Source organism: Bos taurus, chromosome 3 (genome assembly GCF_002263795.3).
Source record: "Bos taurus isolate L1 Dominette 01449 registration number 42190680 breed Hereford chromosome 3, ARS-UCD2.0, whole genome shotgun sequence".
Taxonomy (NCBI): Eukaryota; Metazoa; Chordata; class Mammalia; order Artiodactyla; family Bovidae; genus Bos; species Bos taurus.
The window spans coordinates 92,210,779-92,233,317 of record NC_037330.1 but is presented as its reverse complement, the minus strand read 5'-3'; the positions used below and the strand labels follow the sequence as shown (position 1 = coordinate 92,233,317).

Genomic DNA, 22,539 nt, shown 5'->3' with positions numbered 1-22,539 from the left:
TGCACTCATGCAAACATGGCTCTAGTCCTGCTCAGTAAGTCTTAAAAGCAAGATCTTAAAGAATCAAGTGTTATAAGTTACTTAACAACATTTCAGAGCCATATCAAGAATACAGGAAATCAAAAAATGTAACACTCAACAAACTAAAATTCACAATGTCTAGCATCCAATAAAAATTTAGCAGGTAGAGTCTAGAACTAAACCCTCAATTTACAGTTAATTGATTTTTGACAAGGGTGCCAAAATAATTCAATGGGGAAAGGATAGTCTTTTCTACAAATGGTGCCAGGTATCTTGATAGCCACAAGCAAAGGATAAAATTAGACCCTTTCCTCATACCAAATAAAAAATTTATCTAAAAATGGATCATAGACCTAAATGTAAGGGCTAAAACTATAAAACTCTTGGAAGAAAGTTCAGTTAGTTCAGTTCAGTCGCTCAGTCGTGTCCGACTCTTTGCGACTCCATGAATCACAGCACGCCAGGCCTCCCTGTCCATCACCAACTCCTGGAATTCACTCAAACTCATGTCCATCGAGTTGGTGATGCCATCCAGCCGTCTCATCCTGTCGTCCCCTTCTCCTCCTGCCCCCAATCCCTCTCAGCATCAGGGTCTTTTCCAACGAGTCAACTCTTCACGTGAGGTGGCCAAAGTATTGGAGTTTCAGCTTCAGCATCAGTCCTTCCAATGAACACCCAGGACTGATCTCCTTTAGGACGGACTAGTTGGATCTCCTTGCAGTCCAAGGGAAGGTATAGGCATAAATCTCCATGACTTTGGGTTAGGCGAAGTCTCTTCAGATATGACACCAAAAGCACAATTGACCAAAAATGAAAATTAAAGATGAAAAGTTAGACTACATCCAAGCTAAAAGCTTCTATGCTTCCGTGGACAGAAGTGAAAAGACAGCCTACAGAATGGCAGAAAATATTTGCAAAGCATGTATTTGATAAGGTCTTTTGTATCCAGAATATATAAAGAATTCTTACAACTTAGCAATAAAATAAATTACTAAAAAAGTGGCAAAGTAGCTGAGTAGACATTTCTCCAAATAAGATATGCAGGTGGCCAATAAACACATTAAAATATGCTCAACATAATCAGTTATCAGGGAAATACAAATCAAAATCACAATCCACATGAGATGCCACTTCACACCCATTAGGATGGTTATAATAAGAAAGAGACAATAACAAGTGTTGGTGAGGAGGTGGAGAAATTGGAACCCTTGTACATACACTACTGGTGGGAATGTAATACGGTACAACCACCGTAGAAAACAGTCTGGCCCTTCTTCAGAAGATTAAACATATTTATGACCCAGCATAAATATGTTTAAGGTTAAACATATGACCAGGTTAAACATATGAGCCAGCAGTCCCACTCCTAGAGAAATTAAAATGTTCATACAAAATCGTACATAAATGTTCAGAGTAGCTCAAAAGTAGAAACACCCCAAATGTCCATCAGCCAAGGAACTGATAAACGAAATGTGACATATATTCACATAGTGGAATATTACTCAGCAATAAAAAGGAATAAAGTACTGATACATACTACGAAATGGATGAACTTCAAAAATATGTAAGTGAAAGAAATTAGCCACCAAAAAACCCTCACATTTTGTATGATTTCATTTATATGGAATGCCCCAAATAGGCAAATCTATAGAGACAGAATAGTGGTTGCCTAGGGAAGAAAGGCTGCGTAGAAAAGACAGCTAATGGGTACGAGGGTTCTTTTTTGGGTAATGAAAATGTTTTAAAAGTGATTATAGTGATGGTTACACAACTCTATGAATATACTAAAGATTATTGCACATTTTAAAGCAGTGAGTTGAGTGATATGTAAATTATACCACAAAATAGCTGTTATAGTATATGAAAAATAAAATTACCAGGCAAGAAAAGAAAGAAAATATAATGGGGTCATAAAGAGTTGGACACGACTGACTAAGCACAGCATAGTGAAGAGAAAAATCTATCTAAATTTACCCAGAACTGACAGATATTAGAATCATCAGAGAGGGACATTAAAAGTAATTGTGTTCTATGTGTTGAAAGTAGAGGCATGGAGAATACAGGAAAGACCCAAATCAAGCTCCTCGGAATGAAAACAACATTGTATAAAATGAAAATGCATTATTGACGTTAATGGCAGGTTAAAATGGCCTGAAATGAGAAGAAATAAAAGGCATCCAGATTTAAAAGAAAGAAAACTGTCTATTCACAGACGATATGATTTCAAGTATTACTGTAAAGCAACCAGAATCAAGACAATGTGGTATCGGTATCAAGACTGACAAATAAGTCAACAGAACAAATAGATCACAAGTGTATGAATCACCATATTTTAACAGAGATGCAAGGACAAATGAAGGGCGTCCCTGGTGGTTTAGCCAGTAAAGAATCCACCTGCAATGCAGAAGATTGCCTACAATGCAGGAGACTGCTTGCAATGCAGGAGACTGCCTGCAGTTCAGGAGACCTGGGTTCAATCCTTGGGTTGAGAAGATCCCTTGGAGAAGGGAATGGCAATCCACTCCAGTATTTTTGCCTGGGAAATCCCATGAACAGAGGAGCCCAGTGGGCTACAGTCCACGGGGTCACATGAGTCAGACACAACTTAGCGACTAAACCACCACCAGGGACAATCAAATAGAGAAAGGACTGTCTTTTCAACAAATGGTGCTGGAACAATTGGATTCCATGTGTGAATACCAAACAAAAATAATTTTGATTCATTATTTGCACCATATACAAAATTTAACTCAAAGTTAATCGTAGACCTAATTATAAAACCTAAAACACTGAGGTGCCTCAGAACTGGAGAAGACGTCAGGACAGGTGTTCAGCTCTGTGAAAGAACCCTGAAGGCACTCATGGACATCTCAGGAGACTCTTCTTCCAGATGTGATATGTATTGGATAGCTATTCCAAATAGGAAATACTGATACTAGAAGTAGATTGTCCAAGTTATACTTACAGTTCTATCTCGGTCACAGCAGAATTCCCTTACTGTAAGTACATGCTGAATATTTGATTCCAAAACTGAGAGTAATTCAACATGGAGGGTGAGTCGTTGGAAACTCCTGGATTCTTTTTCTAGGCTTTAAAAATGGCTTTACTGAACAAGTCTAATTGATCAGTTTATTTGCCAGAATCTCACCAGCAGTTAAGAGAATTCACTATTATTCAATTCAAAGTGATATTTTGAAGTTTAACCAATGAATGTCTAATTTATAAATCCTTGCAAAGAATTGTTTTACTTCAGACCTTAAGGATGAAACCAAATTGATCTTGAATCTTTTGGTGTCAATGGCTTTTCAAAGAAAGAGTATCTGTGGAGAAATCAGCTTAGACAATACTGAAATTTATCTAAACAAAAGAATGGAGCTTTTTTATCATTCCATTATAAAATGGAGTTTTTCTTGGAAAGAAAAAAACCCTAAAATTATAAACACTCTAGAAGAACATATAGTATAAAACCCTTGTGACCTGCATTAGGTAATGTTTTCTTAAACACAACAACTGGAAGCATGATCCATAAAAGAAAAAATTTGACAAATTGAACTTTATCAAAATTTTAAAATTTGCTCTTTGAAAGACACTGTTAAGGGAATGAAAAGACAAGCCATAGACTGGAAGAAGTATTTGCAAATAATAATCTAATAGAGGGTGTACGTTCCAAGTATATAAAGAACTTTCAAAACCCAGTAATGGGGTTTCCCTGTTGGCTCAGTGGTAAAGAGTCCACCAATGCAGGAGAACGGGTTTGATCCCTGGCCTGGGAAGATCCCATGCTGCGGAGGGGCTAGGCCCATGCCCCACAACTACTGAGCCTGTGCCCTAGAGCCCAGGAGCTGTAGTTACGGAGCCCATGTGCCACAACTACTGAAGTCTGAACGCCTTGGAGCCTGTGCTCCACAACGGGAGAAGCCACGGCAATGAGAAGCCCTAGCACCTCAGCAAAAGGTGGCCCCTGCTCACTGCAAGTAGAGAGAAAGCCCGTGCAGCAATGAATACCCAGAACAGCCACAATACATTTAAAAAAAAAATTTTTTTAACCCAATAATGAAAAAGCAAGCAATTAGAAACTGAACAAACTTTTCACCAATGGAGATATATGAATGGCAAATAAGCACATGGAAAGATACTCAACATCATTAGTCATTAGAGAAATGCAAAGTAAAATCACACTGAGATGCTGCTAGGACTTCCCTGGTGGTCCAGTGGTTAAGAATCCACGCTTGCACTGCAGGAGGCACTGGTTTATCCCCGGTCAGGGACTAAGATCTTACAGGTCTGGTAGCACAGCCAAAACCCTCACAAACCAAACAAATAACAGCAAAACAATGAGATGTTACCACCTACCCATTAGAACAGCTAAAATTAAATAAAGACCCACCTTACCAAGTGTCGGTAAGAATATGATACAACCACTTTGGAAAACAAACTGTTTCATAAACAGTTAAACATACACCTACCACATCCAGCCATTCTATTTTCCAGGATAAATGAAAGTATATGTCCATATGAAGATTTATACAAAACTGTTCAGAGCAGCTTCATTTGTAATAGCCCAAACTGAGACTAGCTTAAAACCTATTAGCAAATGAATGGATAAATGGAGAGTGCATCTCTTAAGCCTGGAATTCACAACTGATGGTACATCCATACAATGGAGTACTACTTAGCAATAAAAAGCAGTGACTATGGGCATGCTACAAAGTGGTTGAATCTCAGAAGAACTATTCTGAGTGAAAGAAGCCAGAGAGACCAAAAAAACAGTATATGCAGTATGATTTCCCTTACATAACATTCTAGAAAAGTGTAAACTAACCTATACTGATGGAAAATCAGTTCAGTTCAGTTCAGTCGCTCAGTTGTGTCCAACTTTCTTTGTGGACTCCATGAACCACAGCACACCAGGCCTCCCTGTCCCGCACCAACTCCCAGAGTTTACTCAAACTCATGTCCATTGAGTTGGTGATGCCATCCAACCATCTCATCCTCTGTCGTCCCCTTCCCCTCCTGCCTTCAATCTTTCCCAGCATCAGGATCTTTTCAGATGAGTCAGCTCTTCACATCAAGTGGCCAAAATATTGGAGTTTCAGCTTCAACATCAGTCCTTCCAATGAACACCCAGGACTGATCTCCTTTAGGATGGACTGGTTGGATCTCCTTGCAGTCCAAGGGATTCTCTAGAGTCTTCTCCAGCACCACAGTTCAAACGCATCAATTCTTCGGCTCTCAACCTTCTTCACAGTCCAACTCTCACATCCATACATGACCACTGGAAAAACCATAGCCTTGACTAGACGGACCTTTGTTAACAAAGTAATGTCTCTGCTTTTTAATATGCTGTCTAGGTTGGTCACAACTTTCCTTCCAAGGAGTGTCTTTTAGTTTCATGGCTGCAGTCACCATCTGCAGTGATTTTGGAGCCCAAAAATATAAAGTCAGCCACTGTGTCCACTGTTTCCCCATCTATTTGCCATGAAGTGATGGGACCAGATGCCATGATCTTCGTTTTCTGAATGTTGAGCTTTAAGCCAACTTTTTCACTTTCCTCTTTCACTTTCATCAAGAGGCTCTTTAGTTCTTCTTCACTTTCTGCCATAGGGTGGTATCATCTGGATATCTGAGGTTATTGGTATTTCTCCCGGCAATCTTGATTCCAGCTTGTGTTTCTTCCAGCCCAGCGTTTCTCATGATGTACTCTGAAGTGGTTGTCTAAATATGGAAGTGAGGATCAGGGTGGGGTGAGAGTGAAGGATTACCAAGGGGCACAAGGACTCTTGAGGGTGATGGACATGTTCACGATGGACATGAAATTATGTGATAGTTTCATGGGTATATATGTGTGCCAAAACTTATGAAAGAGTACATTTTAAATATGTATAGCTTACTGTTTGTCAATCATACTTCAATAAACCTGTTTTTTTTTTTTTTTTAAAGAACTCACTGAGGGACTCCCCCGATGGTCCAGTTGTTAAGAATCCACCTTGCAATGCAGGGGACACAGGTTTGTTCCCTGGTCAGGGAACTAAGTTCCCACAAGCCACGAAGCAACTAAACCTGTACACCACAACTACTGAGACTCGTGCTGCAATCAGAGAGTCCATGAGCCATGATGAAAGATCCTCCATGCCACAACTGACCCAACGAAGCCCAATTAAAAAAAAAACCTCACTGAACTATACACTCAAGATCTGTGTATTTCACTAAATGTAAATATAACTATAAATGTGTGTTTTTTAAATAACTTTTTTAAAAAAGAGAAACTGCTTTTTTTTTAGAAGAGAAATCGCTCTTTTTCGAAGAGAAATCACTTCTGCCTGGCCTGGAATTGCTGGGTGGCCCTCAGAATCCCAGAGATGGCTACCAGGCAGTTCCAGTTTGGGCTGGTCCCCTCCCTCTCTACTTCTCCAGGAAGCAGTGTCTTCCTACCAGAAATCTGGCTGGACTCTGAGCTTCTTACCAGCTCTGATGTATGTGGTTTGGTGAATTTAAGGATGAATGGAGAGCCCCAGGCAAACAGTGATGGCAGAAGGTTAAACCAGGCCAGATTTCCAGTCCAGACCCTGTGGCGAAGCCTGAGCCATTTTAAATTCCATTTATCTATCCCTGTGTATTTGCACAGAGAAGAACCTGTTGTACTTAACGTACTGATCTTGGAGCTGGGGCCAGGGAGGCTGGGACATGGCAAATATTGACGCTGGCTGCCTGAGTTCTCTCTGCAGGCTGTGACATTAAATCCCCTGTTCTGTTGATGTGAACCAAGGGAGGGGCCTGGCTGATCACCCTGGGCTCTGCGGCTTCCTGGACTAGCTTATGGAATGCTGTTTGGGAGGTTGCTACAGCACCTGCTTCTTTCTGAAAAGAAGAACCAATAAACCAGAAAAGAACAAACACCACTCTTCGGCCAGCACCAGCCACCTCCTGTTGACAGGCTGCCTCCCCCGGCGCAGGCTCCAGCTTTCTGTTCTAGGGAGTCCTGGCTAAGAAAGAGTGAGCCATCAAGGAGTGGAGGTAGTGGGTGCTGGGCTTGGGCCTATCAAGGTTTGATCCTGGCACCACCCTTTAAAAACTGTGTGGTCTTAGTCCAGCAACTTCATCTCTCTTAGCCCCTGTGAAGTACGAATACCAAGCCAGGTTCCTTTATGAGGGTAAGGTAAAATGAGGTACAAGAGCTAAGACACAGAAGTTTGCAATAGTGCTTGGCATGTACTAAATGCTCAGCAAATATTGCTAATATTTGTAGACAGGGACTGTTGCCTGCCATTCCAGTAAACAAAGAATGGTGCCCACTATACATACCACTTCTGTAAAGATCGAGCCATTAGCCACTGCAGCCTCCCACCAATGGTGCACCGTGAGGGGAATATAGAATGGAGAAAACCAGGAAATACTCTGTGCTTTGGTTACTGGCCCGAGAGAGTTACAAAGGATATGTAAAGAATGATTTCAGTGAACCCAGAGTCTTGTATCTTCCCATGCATAGAAAAGTGCCCAAATCATTCATTTGAAATGTCTTTTCTTTGTGATTAGCAGTAATTTTTTGATGTTCAACTACATGTTTTTGTTTGTGTTCCCAGCAAGAAAAAAAAAAAAAACCTGTATATCTGGGGTCCTCCCTTATGTCTTCAGAGTGGGTCCTAAGACCCATCTGAGAGGCTGTCTCCTGGACTATAGTTTTCAGTAAGGTCCCTGAGTAAAACTTAACTTGCAACTTTTAGTTGTATATTTTCCTTCTGTCGACATACTCATTAAAGGCCCTGCCCTTTCTTCTGCTGGAAGCTTTACTGTTTCCCAGGGGAATTCACCTTTTGGCTCTTCCTCTCCCCCTCCTGCCTGCAAAGTAGTCTGGTCATGACATCCATGTACAAAGGAAAGCCTTCTGAGGAGAGCCTCTGCAGCCTCTCTTCCAGGAAAAGGAAGCAAATGTGTTTTTCTCTGCTGAAAACCTCTGCCAGCACCCTGCATGTCCAGGGTCAAGTTCACCCCTCCTGCTCAGAATCCAAGACTCTTCTTCATAATCCAGCCGCGAGGGACTGCTTCTCATGCCCTTAGGCTCCCTCCTTGCACTGGCACCCTGCAGCTCTTCAGCCTGGTCTACCCTGTCTCTGGCTCCTCCATGGTCCTGCTCAGGGGTCACTGCCACTGGAAGCTTCCCAGACCTCCCGAAACTTAGCATGAAACAGCCAACTGCCATAGCTAAGTGTCCAGACTCCTGGTGTTGTCAAACCCAAGTCCACATGCCTGAGGCACAGTAAGGCCAGATGAATGGAAGTGTCAGAGTTTAGAGCAAAGAAAGGTTTATTGCATGGCCAAGCAAGAACAGGCAGCTTAGGCTCAAAAGACCCGAACTCCCCAATGGCTTTCAGGGGAGCATTTTGTTTTTACAGGGGAGCATTTTTAAAGGCAACATTGGGGATGAAGGCTCCAGGATTCCTGACTTTCTTTTCATTGGTTGGTTGAGAAGTAACAGTGTGGTGTTTCAGGAATCTTCACCATCCACCCTCTGGTTCTGGAGAGTCTGGAGTCTAGTGCTTGTGTTCAGTCTGTGGTCACCAGCCTCCATCTGAGTGTGGGGGTCTGAGTTGCTACAGAACAACTCAAAGATAGGCATCAGATTGTTATGTTTATGCCTTGAGGAGGAAGTAGGACTCTGTTTTATCCCTGAACTATTATTAGTTTTCTTTCTTAACTTTCCTTGTTTTCTCGTTACTTTTCTTGTTTAACTGCTGTTCCTTTGTTTCTATATTCTTCACATCCCTAGTTATTAATAGTAACTGCTGGAGTCTGCTCTTTGTAACTCGGGAAAGGCCTAGGAGACCAAGTGAGAAATGAGGGGGTGAGGCATGGAAAGGCTTTTGTTCTGGGCGATCCCGCAGGATTCTGTTTCCCTGGCTCTGCGCTCACAGTCGTGCACCCTTCAACAAGCTGCCTGGCCTCTCTAAACCTCGCACAAGCACAGTACCACCCTCGGAGCCTTGTTGGAGGATGAGAGGTAAAGTTCTTAACACGGTGCCTGGTTAGTAGTGAGCACTCAGCAAGTGCCAACCATGTCTACCCAGAAGGCTGGGTTTTGGTTTCCCCCTGCTACTGACATGCTGAATGGACTCAGGCAAGTTGGTCTCAGCTTTGGTTTCTTCATCCTATAAACTGAAACACCTTAACCCCACGGGCCTGTCAGGGAACGGTTGACTGAAACCATCCGCCTTGGCCAGACACAATGATAACTTGCTCATGAGTTGTCTCACAACAGGAGGTCCCATCAGTAAGGACCCTGAGTCAGACCAAATATGAGCCAAGCACAATGACTGGCCAGAGACAACCCAGAGGTTGGCCCCATTACCATAATACGACTGGGGCCATGTGGCAGAGCAGGCCTCCTGGGTTCCCTGTTGCTGTCCACCCTGGGGCCCACTCACAGTCAAGTCTTTTGCTTTGTCAGTTTGTGTGCCTTCTCGGACAAGTCATTTCTGAGTGTTAGGCAGGAGCCCACTTTCAGGCCCTGGGAAGGGGCTCCCCTTCCTGTAAAGGCCCATGGATGGCCTTGATTGGGAGCGGAGGGTAGAATTATGTGCAACTGAGTGCCTCTGAGCATTTTTCTGAGAAAGCTGCAGCCCACTGAAGAAGCTCAGGACTGAATGACCACTGAGGTCTCCCCATCTCTCTCCCACAGGGGCCAACCTTTGCACCACCAGCCCCTGGCGGGAACTGGGCCTCTCCTGCAATTGAAACTCTGAGGCTGACTGGTATTGAAACACCGTCAGGGCACAACCTTTAGAAGAATGGCATAGCCCTTGAGGATACAACACAGACCGATTGGAACTGTTAGGTCCAATTTGGCAGAAGATTTGACTTCCTGTGTACCGCACTGTACACTCACACTAGCATGTGCTAAATGACACACCCGCAGTGCCATGACAGTTCCGAGGTTAACCATAAAAGGTCAAAAAGTGGATGGAGGGCCAATTCCTGGAAAGCTCCCCTTTCCCAAAATAGTTGGAATAATCCCCCCATTCGTTAGCCTATGAAATTACCCATCCCATAAAAACTAACCACCCCATGTTTCAGGTCCTCCACCTTCTGAGATGGCCAATGTTCTGTGTGTGGAGTGTTTCTCCCAGGGCCACTCTCACCTTTTGAGATGGACTGCATTCTGTCTGTAGAATATGTATCTCTCTAAATAAACCCACTTCTTACCTCTCCCTGAATTCTTTCTGTGAAGAGACCTAAAGAACCGGAGCTTCATTAAGTCCTGAGACCAGGCGTGTGACCTCAATTAAAAGACAGTGGGTTCAAGTCCCAGCCTGGGCTTTGGCCGAGTATGAGCCCTAACCTAAGTTGTGTGGTTTCAGTGGGAGCTAGCGTAGGCTCTTGTTCCCATGGCCTCTCCTCAGTGACCCTGTTTTCAACAACCAATGCTCTGGGCATCGGGAGCATGTTGGCATGTGAACGCTGGGCATGAGCTGCTGGACCGTTTCTTGTTCCCCGTGCTATGCTTAGTTGCTCAGTTGTGTCCCACTCTTTGTTACCCCGTGGTTTATAGCCCGCCTGGCACTCTGTCCAAGTGATTTTTCATTTCTTCCTCCTCAGGGGTCAGTCAGTTCCTCTGGATCAGTCTTCGGAACCGAGGATGCTGCGAGCATACCGGCTGTGCCCCATTTATGCTGCCCTTGGAGAGAAACTCAGCCAGAGGTGCCAGAACCCAGGCTGAGCCTCGCTCAGGTGGGATCTCTGTGGTGTCCTGTTCCACGAGCTGGCCCTCAAGTCATCTGAATCAGAAATATGGCCACATCCTGGCTCTCCAAGGCCCCTCCTTGGTGCCCTCAGCCCAGCACTTCCTGCTGCCCCCCCCGTCCTTCCAGTGTGAGGTGCCTCCTCCGTGACACCTTCTTCTCCTCGGGCGCTGGGGTCCAGGTGTGTTCACTTCAGGGTGCCTGGCACTGGGCTTGGCACAGAACAGGCACACAGAGACTGTTCAGTGAGCAAATGAATTGACTCAGTGGCAATGAATGAATGAACTGGAGCTCACCTGTCTCTCAGATGTCCATTTTTAGTTCAAAACTCACAGAAGACTGATACATAGAATTGATTATATTAATTTCCAACAGGGATATGTCTGTCTCCATCAACAGGAACCCTCTTATTAGCCAGATTCCAAGTCCATCTTTCAGAATGAGGGTGGGACACTTTCTGACCCTCAAGCTACATTTTTTCTTTAATTTTATTTTATTTTTAAACTTTACAATATTGTATTAGTTTTGCCAAATATCGAAATGAATCTGCCCACAGGTATACCTGTGTTCCCCATCCTGAACCCTCCTCCCTCCTCCCTCCCCATACCCTCCCGAGTTGCCAGTCCAGGTTCGATGCACGATACTGGATGCTTGGGGCTCAAGCTACATTTTTAAACCCAGAGACTCTTGGCCTCCACCCCGGCCAAGATAGGGTCACATTGGTAGCAGAAACGACTTTGGGGTCGGGACACCATGGACCGTGTTTGAGTCCCAGTTCTGAGCCTGACTTTGCTGTACGATCCTGGTGGCCACAGTTTCCTCATCTGTTTAATGGATATATCCATCCTTGCCTGCCTGGGTGCTGTAAAACTGGAATGTATGCCAAGAAATAGCTGGTTCACTCAGGCTTCGGGACTGAAATACAATCCCTACTTGAAGGAACCTGGGCTGTTTGGTTGGGCAGGTGGTCTTGGGGTGAGGGTGGAAGTGGTCCAGAGGAGAGGGGATAGAAGGGCTTGAGGAGGGACTCCTCAAGCTGTTCTTCCTACAGCTCAGAGCCTCCTGGGGTGGCTTCCTTGTGGCAGGGTGACAAGTACCCTGTCTCATGTACATCTCATGTGATCCATCAGTGGGCCCCACTAGGACTATTTAGCTGAGAAAAGCACTGAGGCTGCATCCAAACCTAGCAATATCTGCCTTAGGTACCAAAGCAGCAGGAAGTGGCATTAAATATCGTATATGTGCCATCCAGAAGGTCTAAACTTCTCAGCTTGGTGTTCAAGCTCAAAACTTATTTTTTCTCCAAGGAGTGGCAAGGTCAGTATCTATAAGCGTGTCTTGGAGCAAAGGAGAAGATTTTCTCTGTGTGTCGTCAGAGGCAGGCCGCAAATCATGGAAGCAGATTTCCCTCATCTTTGTTAGGAGCTGCCTAACATGGTAATGAGCCCCCCATCCTGGAAGAATTCAAGCAGAGGTTGAAAAACTTGAAAGCAGGAGAGGCAATTCCTATTCAGAGACGATGGTGTGTAGATTCCTCTACGTGATCTCAAACACTCCTTTCTGTTCTTGGATTCATAGCACATGTGAAGGGTTATCAACCCCATTCCAGCCAGCAACCCACTCTGGCCTGGGTGACTCAGTCAAGGGCCAGGACAGGAGTATTCGTCAGACCAGTCGAAGCAATGCTGCACATGATCCCGGCAGAGGCTCCTGGGGATACAGCTGCAGTATCTGAAGACAGTCGAGGGGCAGCGCCACCACCCAGGGCCGCAGGGTGGGCAGGTAGTCACTGGGAAGACAGAAGAACAGCTGGAATGCCCCATGCACCGGGGCACTCCTAAGCCCTGCAGCTGGCCATAGCCCCCCAGCCCTACCCTATCTGACACAGGTTGACTGTATTCCTTATTTCCTGCAGAAGAGAGAATCTAGACTCCCCAACTCAGCTCAGAGCCTCCTGGGGTGGCATCCTTGTGGCAGGGTGACAAGTACCCTGTCTCATGTACATCTCATGTGATCCATCAGTGGGCCCCACTAGGATTATTGAGCTGAGAAAAGCACTGAGGCTGTATCCAAGCCTAGTAATATCTGCCTTAGGTACCAAAGCAGCAGGAAGTGGTATATGTATCATATGTGTGCCATCCAGAAGGGCTAAACTTCTATGTGACTTTGCATGTGACCTCAAGCAAGTCTCTCACCCTGTCTGAGCCTCAGTTTCCTCATCTGCTCAAGGTTGTTACTAAGAAAGATAGGCCAAGTGCCAGGCCCATGGTCAGTGTTCAAATATTAATGCCCGTCATCTCCCATCCTCCTCTCTCACCCTAATTTGGTCCCACCAGCCCACTTACAACTCCCTGAGGGAACCTTGCAGGCCTCCCTTCTTTAACCTGGACCCTGGGCCTCCAGCATTCACCGCTGCACACCCAGTCTCTGCCTGGTGAAACCCTGTCCATTTTTTAAGGCCAGCTTGAACACAGCCTCTTCTGAGAAGTCTCCCTTGATGATTTCTTCTCCCCTCCCACTCCAACAAAAACCTCTCCAGGACCCCTGGCACTACCTTTAGTCACTAGCATGATGTAAGTCCTGGGGATAGGACATATGTTTGACCCCTGGCTGTCCCCCAGCAGGACCTGGCACCAGGCCAGCCCCAATAGTGCTCAGAACATATTTGTGGGTTGAATGCTAGGGAAGAGATTGGAAGCAAACTCTGGGGCAGTGAAAGAACTCAAATCTTAGAGTTGGGAGACTTGGGTTTATACACAAGCTCCCTCTTTATCACTCATTTTACTAAGTCGCTTCTCCCCTCTGGCCTCAGTTTACCTACATATAAAGTGGGGCCAGTGATTCCTGCCCTGCTTTCTTCACAGGATTGTTGGGTGGTGCAGAGGAGATGAGGGAAGCCCAGGTTCAAATCCCAGTTGGGCCACGTAGGTACTCTTCTTGTGACTGCCCTCTGGGCTCCCTGGCTTCCTCATTTGAGACCTTGAAACTAAGCTCCCCACCACAGAAGAATAACTCTCTGGAAGGAACCACTTGTAGTGGTAATGAGCACCCTGCCACTTGAGGCATTCAAGCAGAAGTGGGAAACATCTTCCTAGAATGAAAACAGGGGACGCAGGGGAAACCTCAGAGATTCTCTGGTTAACTTCTGCCCTCTGGCCGCTGCCTGGCCAGTTGCCCAGCCCAGCCTGTGCCCAGACCCCCACCTGGGCTCAGTTCATCTGAGCAGTCCCCACAGTTGTTGATCCCATCACACATTTGGTCTGAGTAGATCCAGGAAGCAGGGTCTCCACAGTGAGCCACAAGAAAGCCGGAGAGGCTCTGGGGCACACCTCCTACAGAGGGAGAGATGAAGCAGGAGCAAGTCCACATCTGGCTGCAGTTCAGGTACGGGCAGGCCGGTACATTCAGGCTGCGGGTGTCTCACAGCTAAAAGGAGGTAGATTGTCCTGACCAGCCTGGCAGCTGACAAACCCAAGGTCATTGAGCATCCAGGAAGGGCACAAGGAGAAGGTTTCCTGGGGAGGAGGTCAATCAAGGGGAGAGGAGGGTTCTTTCCCTGTTTATCCAACAGGATGCCCAGAGCTGCTCCTCCCTTCCTCAGTCCTACTCAGCTCTTGCTCCTTCCCATCCACACCATGTCTTACTCTGCTCCTCCCTCCAGAAATGTCCTTCTTGACACCTGTCCAAAACCATCCCACCTGCAAGTCCAGGTTCAAGTTCCTTCACCTCCAGGAAGTTTCCTCCAACTGGAACACAACAAGAATAAATGTGGAGTTTCCCTGTTGGCTAACCGGTAAAGAAATCACCTGCCAATGCAGGAGACACGATTCAATCCCCGATCTGGGAAGATTTTACATCCGATGGAGCAACTATGCCTGTGAGCCACAACTATTGAGCCGGTGCTGTAGAGTCCGAGAGCCTCAGCTACTGAGCCCGTGCACTGCAACTGCTAAAGCCCCTGCACTTAGAATCCATGCTCCACAGTGAGAGAAACCACCGCAATGAAAAGCCCGAGCACTGCAACTAGAGAGTAGCTTCTGCTCTTTGCAACTAGAGCAAAGCCAGACCAGCAGTGAAGACCCGACACAGCCATAAATGAATACAATAAATAATTTTTTAAAAGAATAAATGTGAAGTCTTGCACTTGGATCCCAGAACTCAGGGCATGTGGGTTCACATGTTTTGTGAGAGGGAATCAGAGCACCCTTCTTGAAAGTGGGTTCTGTGTTAGACAGCAGTGTGACAGGGCTACCAAAAATTAACACAAACTCAGGCCACATCACTAGAGATATAACCCAGACTTAGGAGGGGAAAAGTCTTTGTTCCTTGGACTGGCCAGAGCCAGCCGGAAGTGTCACAGATGCTTCTGGAGCTAGTCCAGGGAGAGGGACACGGGCAGTTGGTTTGTGTTCTGTGGATGCTGGTGGGGTGGGAAAAACCAATCACAATGGGGTGACTGGGAGTTCAGAGGGTAGTTCAGGGACGAGGAAACTCATGCGGGACAACAAAGTAATCTCCAATCCACGCAGTGCCACCGTCATGGGAAACAGATTGACGTGTGGTTCTTGGAGGGCAGGGGTTGATGCGAGGTTACAGTTGGAACCAGTCAAGGGTGCTATTGGGAGGTAGCCCTAAACTCAGTACAAGGGAGACGTCCCCATTGGAAAACCAGAGTGATAGGAGTGGCTGCCTCAAGTTGTAGTGAGCTTCTATCCTGGGAGTGAGCAAGCAGAGGCTGGGTGGCAGAGGGGATTGGGGCATGAGCTGGAACATAGGCTAGATGAATTTAAGATCTCTTCTGGTCTTGAGGGCTCATGACACAATGACCCTCCTCTCATAAGCTACCCCACCCCACCCACTCTAACTCACCAATCTCTTTCCCTCCTCTGTGGCAACTGCCACACTCCTCTCTCTTGAGAACTTCCAGGTCTAAGGTCTGGGATTAGACCTTCCCATTCATTCATTGGTTGATTCACTAATTTCATCACTTATTCAACAAATCATTCCGGATACTTCTCTGTGCAGAGCCCTGTTCCAGCCCTGGCCCCCAAGATCAAGCAGACTAGGTTTGCCTCCGAGGAGTTCACAGTCTGACGGGGGTGGCAAACGTGCCAAATGAGATTGACAATCAATGTGACTGGGGCTGGGACACAGGTAATAAGCACAGGGGCTGAGAGTCCAGTAAAGGGAACTTCATCTAGTTTGGGAGTCAGAGAAGGCTTCTTGGAGGAGTTAACACTTGAACTCTGCCATGAAGGTTGCATAAAGTTTCTCCAGACCCAGAATGGAGGCATTCCCTCGTGTGAGCATAAGTGTGTGCGTGTGACTGGGACAGGGTGGGAGAAAATGTTCCTGGCAGTATACAACCAAAGGCATAGAAGCACACAAGGGTGCCTGGTACGTTCAGGGTGGTCGAGCTTCAGTCTGGCTGCAGGGAGAGCTGGAGTTGGGGGCAACTCCCAAGGGGCCCTGGCATAGGTACTCACGACACAAGGCCTCCTCCTCGTCCTCGCCGTGGGCACAGGCGCGGACGCCGTCACAGACGCTGCTGGCCGGGATGCAGCTGCTCCGGTCATCGCACAGGAAGCCCGTCCTGTTCGTCTGTGTCACACAGGCCTGGGCCCCTGGGTGGGCGGGGCGAGCCCCAGAAGGGTCAAGGGTGGTGTTCACAAGGGCATCACCAAGTTCTCCCCCCTGAGCCCCACCTGAGCTGGAGCGAGGGGCTGGGGCCACAGGGAAGACCCTGAGCTCAGCGTCGAAGATGGCGTGCAAGCCCCAGTTCAACCACTTGCCGGCTGTGTGACCGTGGGCAGGTGACCTGACCTCTCTGTGCCTCTTCCTTGTCTGCAAAGTGGGGAGCGTAGCACACACCCCGTGGGACTGCTGGGGAGATTACATAAAAGTCTCTGTGTGGATAACCCTAAAGAGAGTGCAGAGAAAGTCATGTTTCCCATGGCTATTGAACAACCATCTCACGGGAAGCTCCTCAGGACAGGCCTTGAGTTAGTGAAGCGGTTTTCATCGCAGGGCTCCTGGTGCAGGTGAGGGTGTCAGAGGCAACATCCTGGAGCCAGCTAGCAACCGTTATGCCACAGTCCTTATATCTGGGACAGCTGTACAGGCTGCAAACACCTTCATATTTTTATTCTATTGTTTCCCTGAACCCTCCTGTGACATGCCATCACTAGCCCCATTTTATAGATGAGAAAAGCAAGACTCGGTGAGGTTCAAGAGGCCTGGCCACACAGCTAATAACGAGGCTGCTGCCTCTCTCTTTCCTGAGGTCGGGCTGCCTCCGCAGTGCCCAGGATTGGTGGGGACTGTCTGAGTGTCTGTCCCTCTGAGAGTCTTCCCTCTGTCCCACTGCGTGGAGCACCCAGCCCTAGGGCTGCTCCAAAGAATTAGGGGAGAGAAACTGACAGAGGAGCCTGGAGGTCCAGCTCTGCGGGTTGTGCATGCAGACACACGTGTGTGGGGTTGGAGGTGGGGGCGAGTTTATGTGGGTCTGTGCGCATGTGAATCACAGCTCATCTCCTGGAACTGCCTCAGCTAGTGTGAGGTGTTGGCTCTCAGAGACACATTGTCACACACACACAACTGCTCACAGACATACATGCTTGGACACACTTGCACAAACACAGACATGCACACACAAGGGCAAACACACACAGATATGTACCTGCACATACAAACATGTGCATACACACGGATGCTTGCACACATGTACACACAGACACACGGGTGCATGCATGGAGGCAGCTCTTCATGTGTTCACATCTACCCCCAGTGTCCATGCACAGGCACGAGGGTGGATTCTACCCCTATCCTCACTGAGTCCCCTTAGCACGTCCTGTTAGGCAACAGAGATATCTCTCAGAAAGGTAGGTCTGGTGACATCCTAGTCCCAGCTAATTCCTTCCCATGGCTCTCTAGATGGTGACCCCCTTCCCCAATGCAGCCTTAGAGGCGCTGGGCCCTGGGCCCCCGGCCCTACCCACTGCCCTGTCCATCGAGTCCACTGACCCTCTCCTCATATTTCCTCCCACCCCACACATGCTGTTCCCTGTGCCTGGATGCTTTTCCCACCACCCCCTCCACCAACCAACCCCGCTTTCCCTTCATGCTTCAGTGCTGTTCACTTCTCAAGGTGCCCATCCTGACCCCTGGACTGGCCAGAGTCCCACCCCAGACGCTCAGAGCTCCCACTAAGCCTGCCTTAAAGTGCTTATTGGGTTAACCTCCGTGTCACTCTGCAAACTGTTAGCTTCACGAGGTCACGTTTGGTGTTGGGGCTCATGCTGAAGCCTGCCTGGCCTCAGGGATGTACTGGACAGGTCCCCGTCGTTTGTGGTGGAGACAGACACACAGAGGGACAACACCACTCGGGGTGATCGGGCTTGGGGGAGAGGAAGTGTGAGAGCACTGGGAGCTGAAACAAGGCTCCTAAACAAGGCAGGCGGGGAAGGCTTCCTGGAGGAGGTGGCGTCATAGCTGGGTCCACTTCAGTAGCTCAAGCTACAGGTGCGCACATGGAAGCTCAAGATGTGTGCGTGTCAGTGTCGGTGTGTATCTGTACATGCACCCCAAGGAACTGTTCAAATGTCACTTTGTGGAGAAGCCAGGCAGGATTAGTTTCCCCCATGGCTCTGTGTTCCCTCTACCCTCCCATTAAGTCTGACCCACTCTCTTTTCCCCGCCCTGACCTGGCGTGCGAGGCGGGGGTCCAAGGATGGCGACCAGGGCGATCAGAGCTGCAAGAGCTGTCAGCAGGAGCATCAGGAAGGCTGAGAGGCAGGCCCCTCGGCGTGAGCAGCAGCAAGGGCTGCAGTTCGCTGTGTGGGGTGGGAAACCAGTGATGGAGCAGCCAGTGCGGGGGCCCAGGGACCCTTGCCCTGACCCCTACAAGTGGTCCCTCTTCACTGGGGTGCTGGGGCAGGACAGGCTTCCCTGGAGAAGGGCGCTCCCAAGCCCACTGAGATGTTCTCAGCTCTGCCTGTGGACCCACCCCACCAAACGCCTGGCCCTGGCCCACATCCAGCAGCTGGTAAGTGGCAGTCGGGACGAGGGCCCCAGGTCTCTGCTCCACCCATAACCCCCATGTCCTTCCATGAGTCTGTCTCCTCAGGAGATAGGGAAGGAGACACGGACACCTGCTTCCTGAGTTCCTGCCATAGGGCAGAAACCAAAGCAGGCCCTTCATAGCCATTATTTTAATTACTCAAGACAACTTTTATTTTACAGACGAGGAAACTGAAGCTCAGAGAAGGAAAAGTCCAGGTCCCCTTGTGTGGAGCTGTTATGTCAGTCCACATCTATTTGCTGCCAAAACTGGTGCTCTTTCCACGGTGTCAACTAGTTGTTCATTCTGGAAACTGCCAGGATGCTGGTTGGAATCCCAGCTCCACCACTTTTCAGCTGGGCCACACTGAGAAGCCACTTTATTTCTCTGTGCCTGTTTTCCTCACGTGGGAAATGGAGCTCTAATGCCTACATTAGAGTTGTTGAGAGGATTGAGCTAGGTACTGGATCAGAACAGGGCTTGGTACATAGTAAGTGCTATAAAGGTTCTAGCTACTATTTGTCTTTATTGAGCATCTACTATGTGCCAATCTGGAAATGATAGTGACACCTTTAACTGACTTTGCTCCTGAATTTTTTCTGGCTTGTGAAATAATGAAAGAAAATCTTATTGGGGACCTACTAAGTTCCCTGGTGGCTCAGATGGTAAAGAATCTGCCTGCAACATGGGAGACCCAGGTTCAATCCCTGGGTTGGGAAGATCCCCTGGAGAAGGAAATGGCAACCCACTCCAGTATTCCTGCCTGGAGGATCCTGGCAGGCTACCGTTCATGGGGTTGCAAAGAGTTGAACATGACTGAGTGACTAGGTGCCCTGCTCTGTAGAGGACATAAAAGCAGTCACAATTCTGATCCTTACCCTCCAAAAGCTTGCAGTTGCACTTAGAAGACAAGGTCTGGACACATAAAAAGAAGAGTGTGAGCAGTCCTCTGTCCCCCGGGGACTATTATCTGAGGGAAGGGGCAGGGGCATGTGTCCTCAGAGGTCAGCCCAGCAGCAGGCACACAATAGGTGCTTTGGGAATGTTCTGACCTAGAGATACAGGGAAGAGCCCACTTCAGGTCAGTTCGGGTCACTCCATACAGTCCACTCACATTTTCAGAGCAGTCTGCTCTGTGCTGGTCTATCAGTCAGACCAGTACCTGTTCCCCAGCTGCTCGCACAGCCAGGTGACCAATGTGGTGAATGAGGTGTCCTGGGTGCTTGAAGGAGGATGGGATTTCCATGGGCGGGTGAGGGGAAGGTGCAAGGAGAGCGCAGTCCAGGTAGAGGGCGCAGGAGGGTAGAGGTCCCGATGGCATATGGGGGACAGCAAGTGTGGCTGAAGCCTGGGGTGGGTGTACCTTGGGAAGGGAGACAGAGGAGGAGACGCAGCATAAATCTAAAGCCCACATTCCCTGCAGCCTCGGTCGGTGGCTCCCTTGTAAACTCGGGTAACCAGGGAGACAGCGAGAAGGCTGGCAAGGAGAAGCGTCCTGGTCGGTCAGCCAAGCAGCTGCTTCTCAAATATTTGCACAGCACAGGTTGGGCAGGAGGGGTCACAGAAGCGTCTCAGGGGCCATGGCCAGGTGAAGGTCGCACTTCAAAGCCTGAAAGCCCTTAAGTGCTGATTCCCCTGGGGACAGACGGGAAAAGGAGTCCATTATTCCACACCAGGCCCTTCATGAAGCAGGCTTGAAATAAACGAGCGCCAGTGTGCAGCAAAAAGATATTGGGGCTCTGCAAGCCAAGGGACCCTAATTCGAACTTGAACCCTGCCTCACGCCTCCCATCCGTGCGGGATCCCAGTTCAGCTGAACCACCCAACCTCACGTCACCTCAGCTGCCTCATCTGCTATTGCACCTAACAGGAGACCTCCTCAGAGCTGACCATTGGGTATAGAAGAGGCCCCATGTTGCTGGGCACACAGTAGGGCCTTGATCCTTGATAGTTATTAGTAGTAGCTCCTCTCTGGGTCTCTCCCCTCAGTGGTCAAGTGAGAGTCAAGATTGGACACAGAGTAGGTGCTCAATAAACGTGAGATCCCTCCCACCTTATCCCTCAGAGGTGGAGACCCACCTGAGTCACCCTGAGTCAGGGACTGGACTCTAGAGCTCTCTCCTCTATGGGTTTGGGGGGCACTGTATGTCTGCGGGGTGGGCAGCGCACAGTACGTGCTCACATGTGCTTATGCATTTAGCAAATGGCTGTTGGTACAGATGGCCGGGACACTGGGAATGGATGACATGAACAACGGGCCGAGGCCTGAGAGACAGAGGGAGCCTTAGGGAGCCGCTTCTGTGTCTCCATAGCAACAGCCCAGCATCAAGGGAGTCCCATGCGGGGGAGGGGCTGGCCCCAGGCCCCCCGGCCTTTACCTTCCCCTCCAGGGAGGGCTTTGCTTCCAGCAGCAGCACTGCCATTGGCATCCCCCTGCCCAAGAGAACAGAATGTGGGGTGGGCTGAGGGGAGGGGAGGTCCAGCCTCAGGGAGCTGGACTGAAAAGTTTCCCAGAAGCGTCACCAAGAGCCTTGGGTGGGAACACTGGCCCTCCCACTCGGCTGCTCCACACTCGTGTCTACTTTATGTTCCCACGCCTTGGCCTGTATTGTGCTCTTCGCCTGGAAAGCCTTTTCCTCCACTGCCCATTTGGCAAACGTTCATCCTTCAAACCAGCTCAGGGGGTACCCCCTTGGAGAAGCTCCCCAGGCGGCCCCCTTAATGTCAATCATTCCCTCCCCTGGCCTCCTGTCCCCTCCCAGCTCTCACCACCTGAACCATGTACCTGGTTCACTTGTTGCGTCTCCCTACAACCTGGTAGAGAGCCTCCGGGGCGGTGGGGGACCCGAGTCATCTCAGTGTCTCCCCTCTTTACTGCCCACCCTTAGCCTGGTGTTTGCACCCCGCCCCCCTGCCCCAAGTCAGGAACCGTCTTAGGGCAGCTCTTACCTGGGGGAAGATCTTGTTCATGTCTCTGGTTCCCAGCTCCTGTCTCCGGCCCTGGCAATGCAGAAAACTCGGCAGGTTCCCGGCCTGTCACCAGGGGTAGCCAGGAGGAGGAAGGACAGGAGGCCTCACCCTCCCTGTGGGCAGGCTCCTCCCAGACTGCCTCCCAAGAAGAGGAAAGGGCAGGAGGGCCCTGCTCCGGCCTGGCCTCTTCCCCCTCTGCAGGCTGACAGCCATGCTCCAACACCAGAATTCTCTATGTGACAGAAGAGCCTGTGGTTCAGAGAGTGAGAAATTGCCCTTGAATCACACAGTGCAGGGTTGAGAGGGAAGCTGAACTCAGGAATTTTTCAGTGTGTGATTTTCCCCCACATCGATGATGAGATGGAAGTCCCCCCATCTGCATGAAAATCCAGGCAGAAATACCCAGAATTAAGGTTCCAGTGGCTAAAAAGCAGGGATCATGTTTTCACTGATGTTTGTTCAATGAAATACATAATCTATGTGGAAAGAATATGTATTTTCCACTAAAATGATACGTCACTTAACCCGAGTTTCAGCTTTCTCATCTGTCTCTCTAAACTTCTTTTCCCCTCATTCCTGAAGAAAAGTGGTGCCCCCGTAGATGGATCTCTTTGTCCTCCCCACTCAACACCCAATACTAGACCAGACCCACTCAGTCCACTTGCTCTAATGTCTCCCTTCTTCCCCCTCTCTTTCCCTGAAAAACAAAATTTAAAAACGTAAGAAAATACAAAAAATTTGGAAGACTAGTGTAAC

At 48.4% G+C, this 22,539-nt stretch overlaps 1 protein-coding gene across 3 annotated transcripts; it reads right to left on the bottom strand.

The window, feature by feature from the left end:
* Positions 1-11,053: 11,053 nt before the first annotated feature.
* Positions 11,054-21,894, bottom strand: LDLRAD1 (low density lipoprotein receptor class A domain containing 1). 3 transcript variants are annotated; one of them, XM_010803536.3, is made up of 7 exons: positions 21,763-21,894; positions 21,192-21,246; positions 18,458-18,586; positions 16,241-16,378; positions 14,453-14,500; positions 13,958-14,086; positions 11,054-12,543 (listed from the first exon to the last, which is right to left on the bottom strand). In XM_010803536.3, exons 1-7 carry the CDS (start codon positions 21,781-21,783, stop codon positions 12,395-12,397), a joined length of 669 nt encoding a protein of 222 aa, XP_010801838.2. In that variant the 5' UTR covers positions 21,784-21,894; the 3' UTR covers positions 11,054-12,394. The 3 variants fall into 3 exon arrangements, with proteins under 3 accessions (XP_010801838.2, XP_024845554.1, NP_001178127.2); XM_024989786.2 differs by lacking the exon at positions 21,763-21,894 and adding an exon at positions 19,692-19,865 and having other exon boundaries at positions 21,192-21,235; NM_001191198.2 differs by lacking the exon at positions 14,453-14,500 and having other exon boundaries at positions 12,395-12,543; positions 21,763-21,783.
* Between the last annotated feature and the right edge of the window lie 645 nt (positions 21,895-22,539).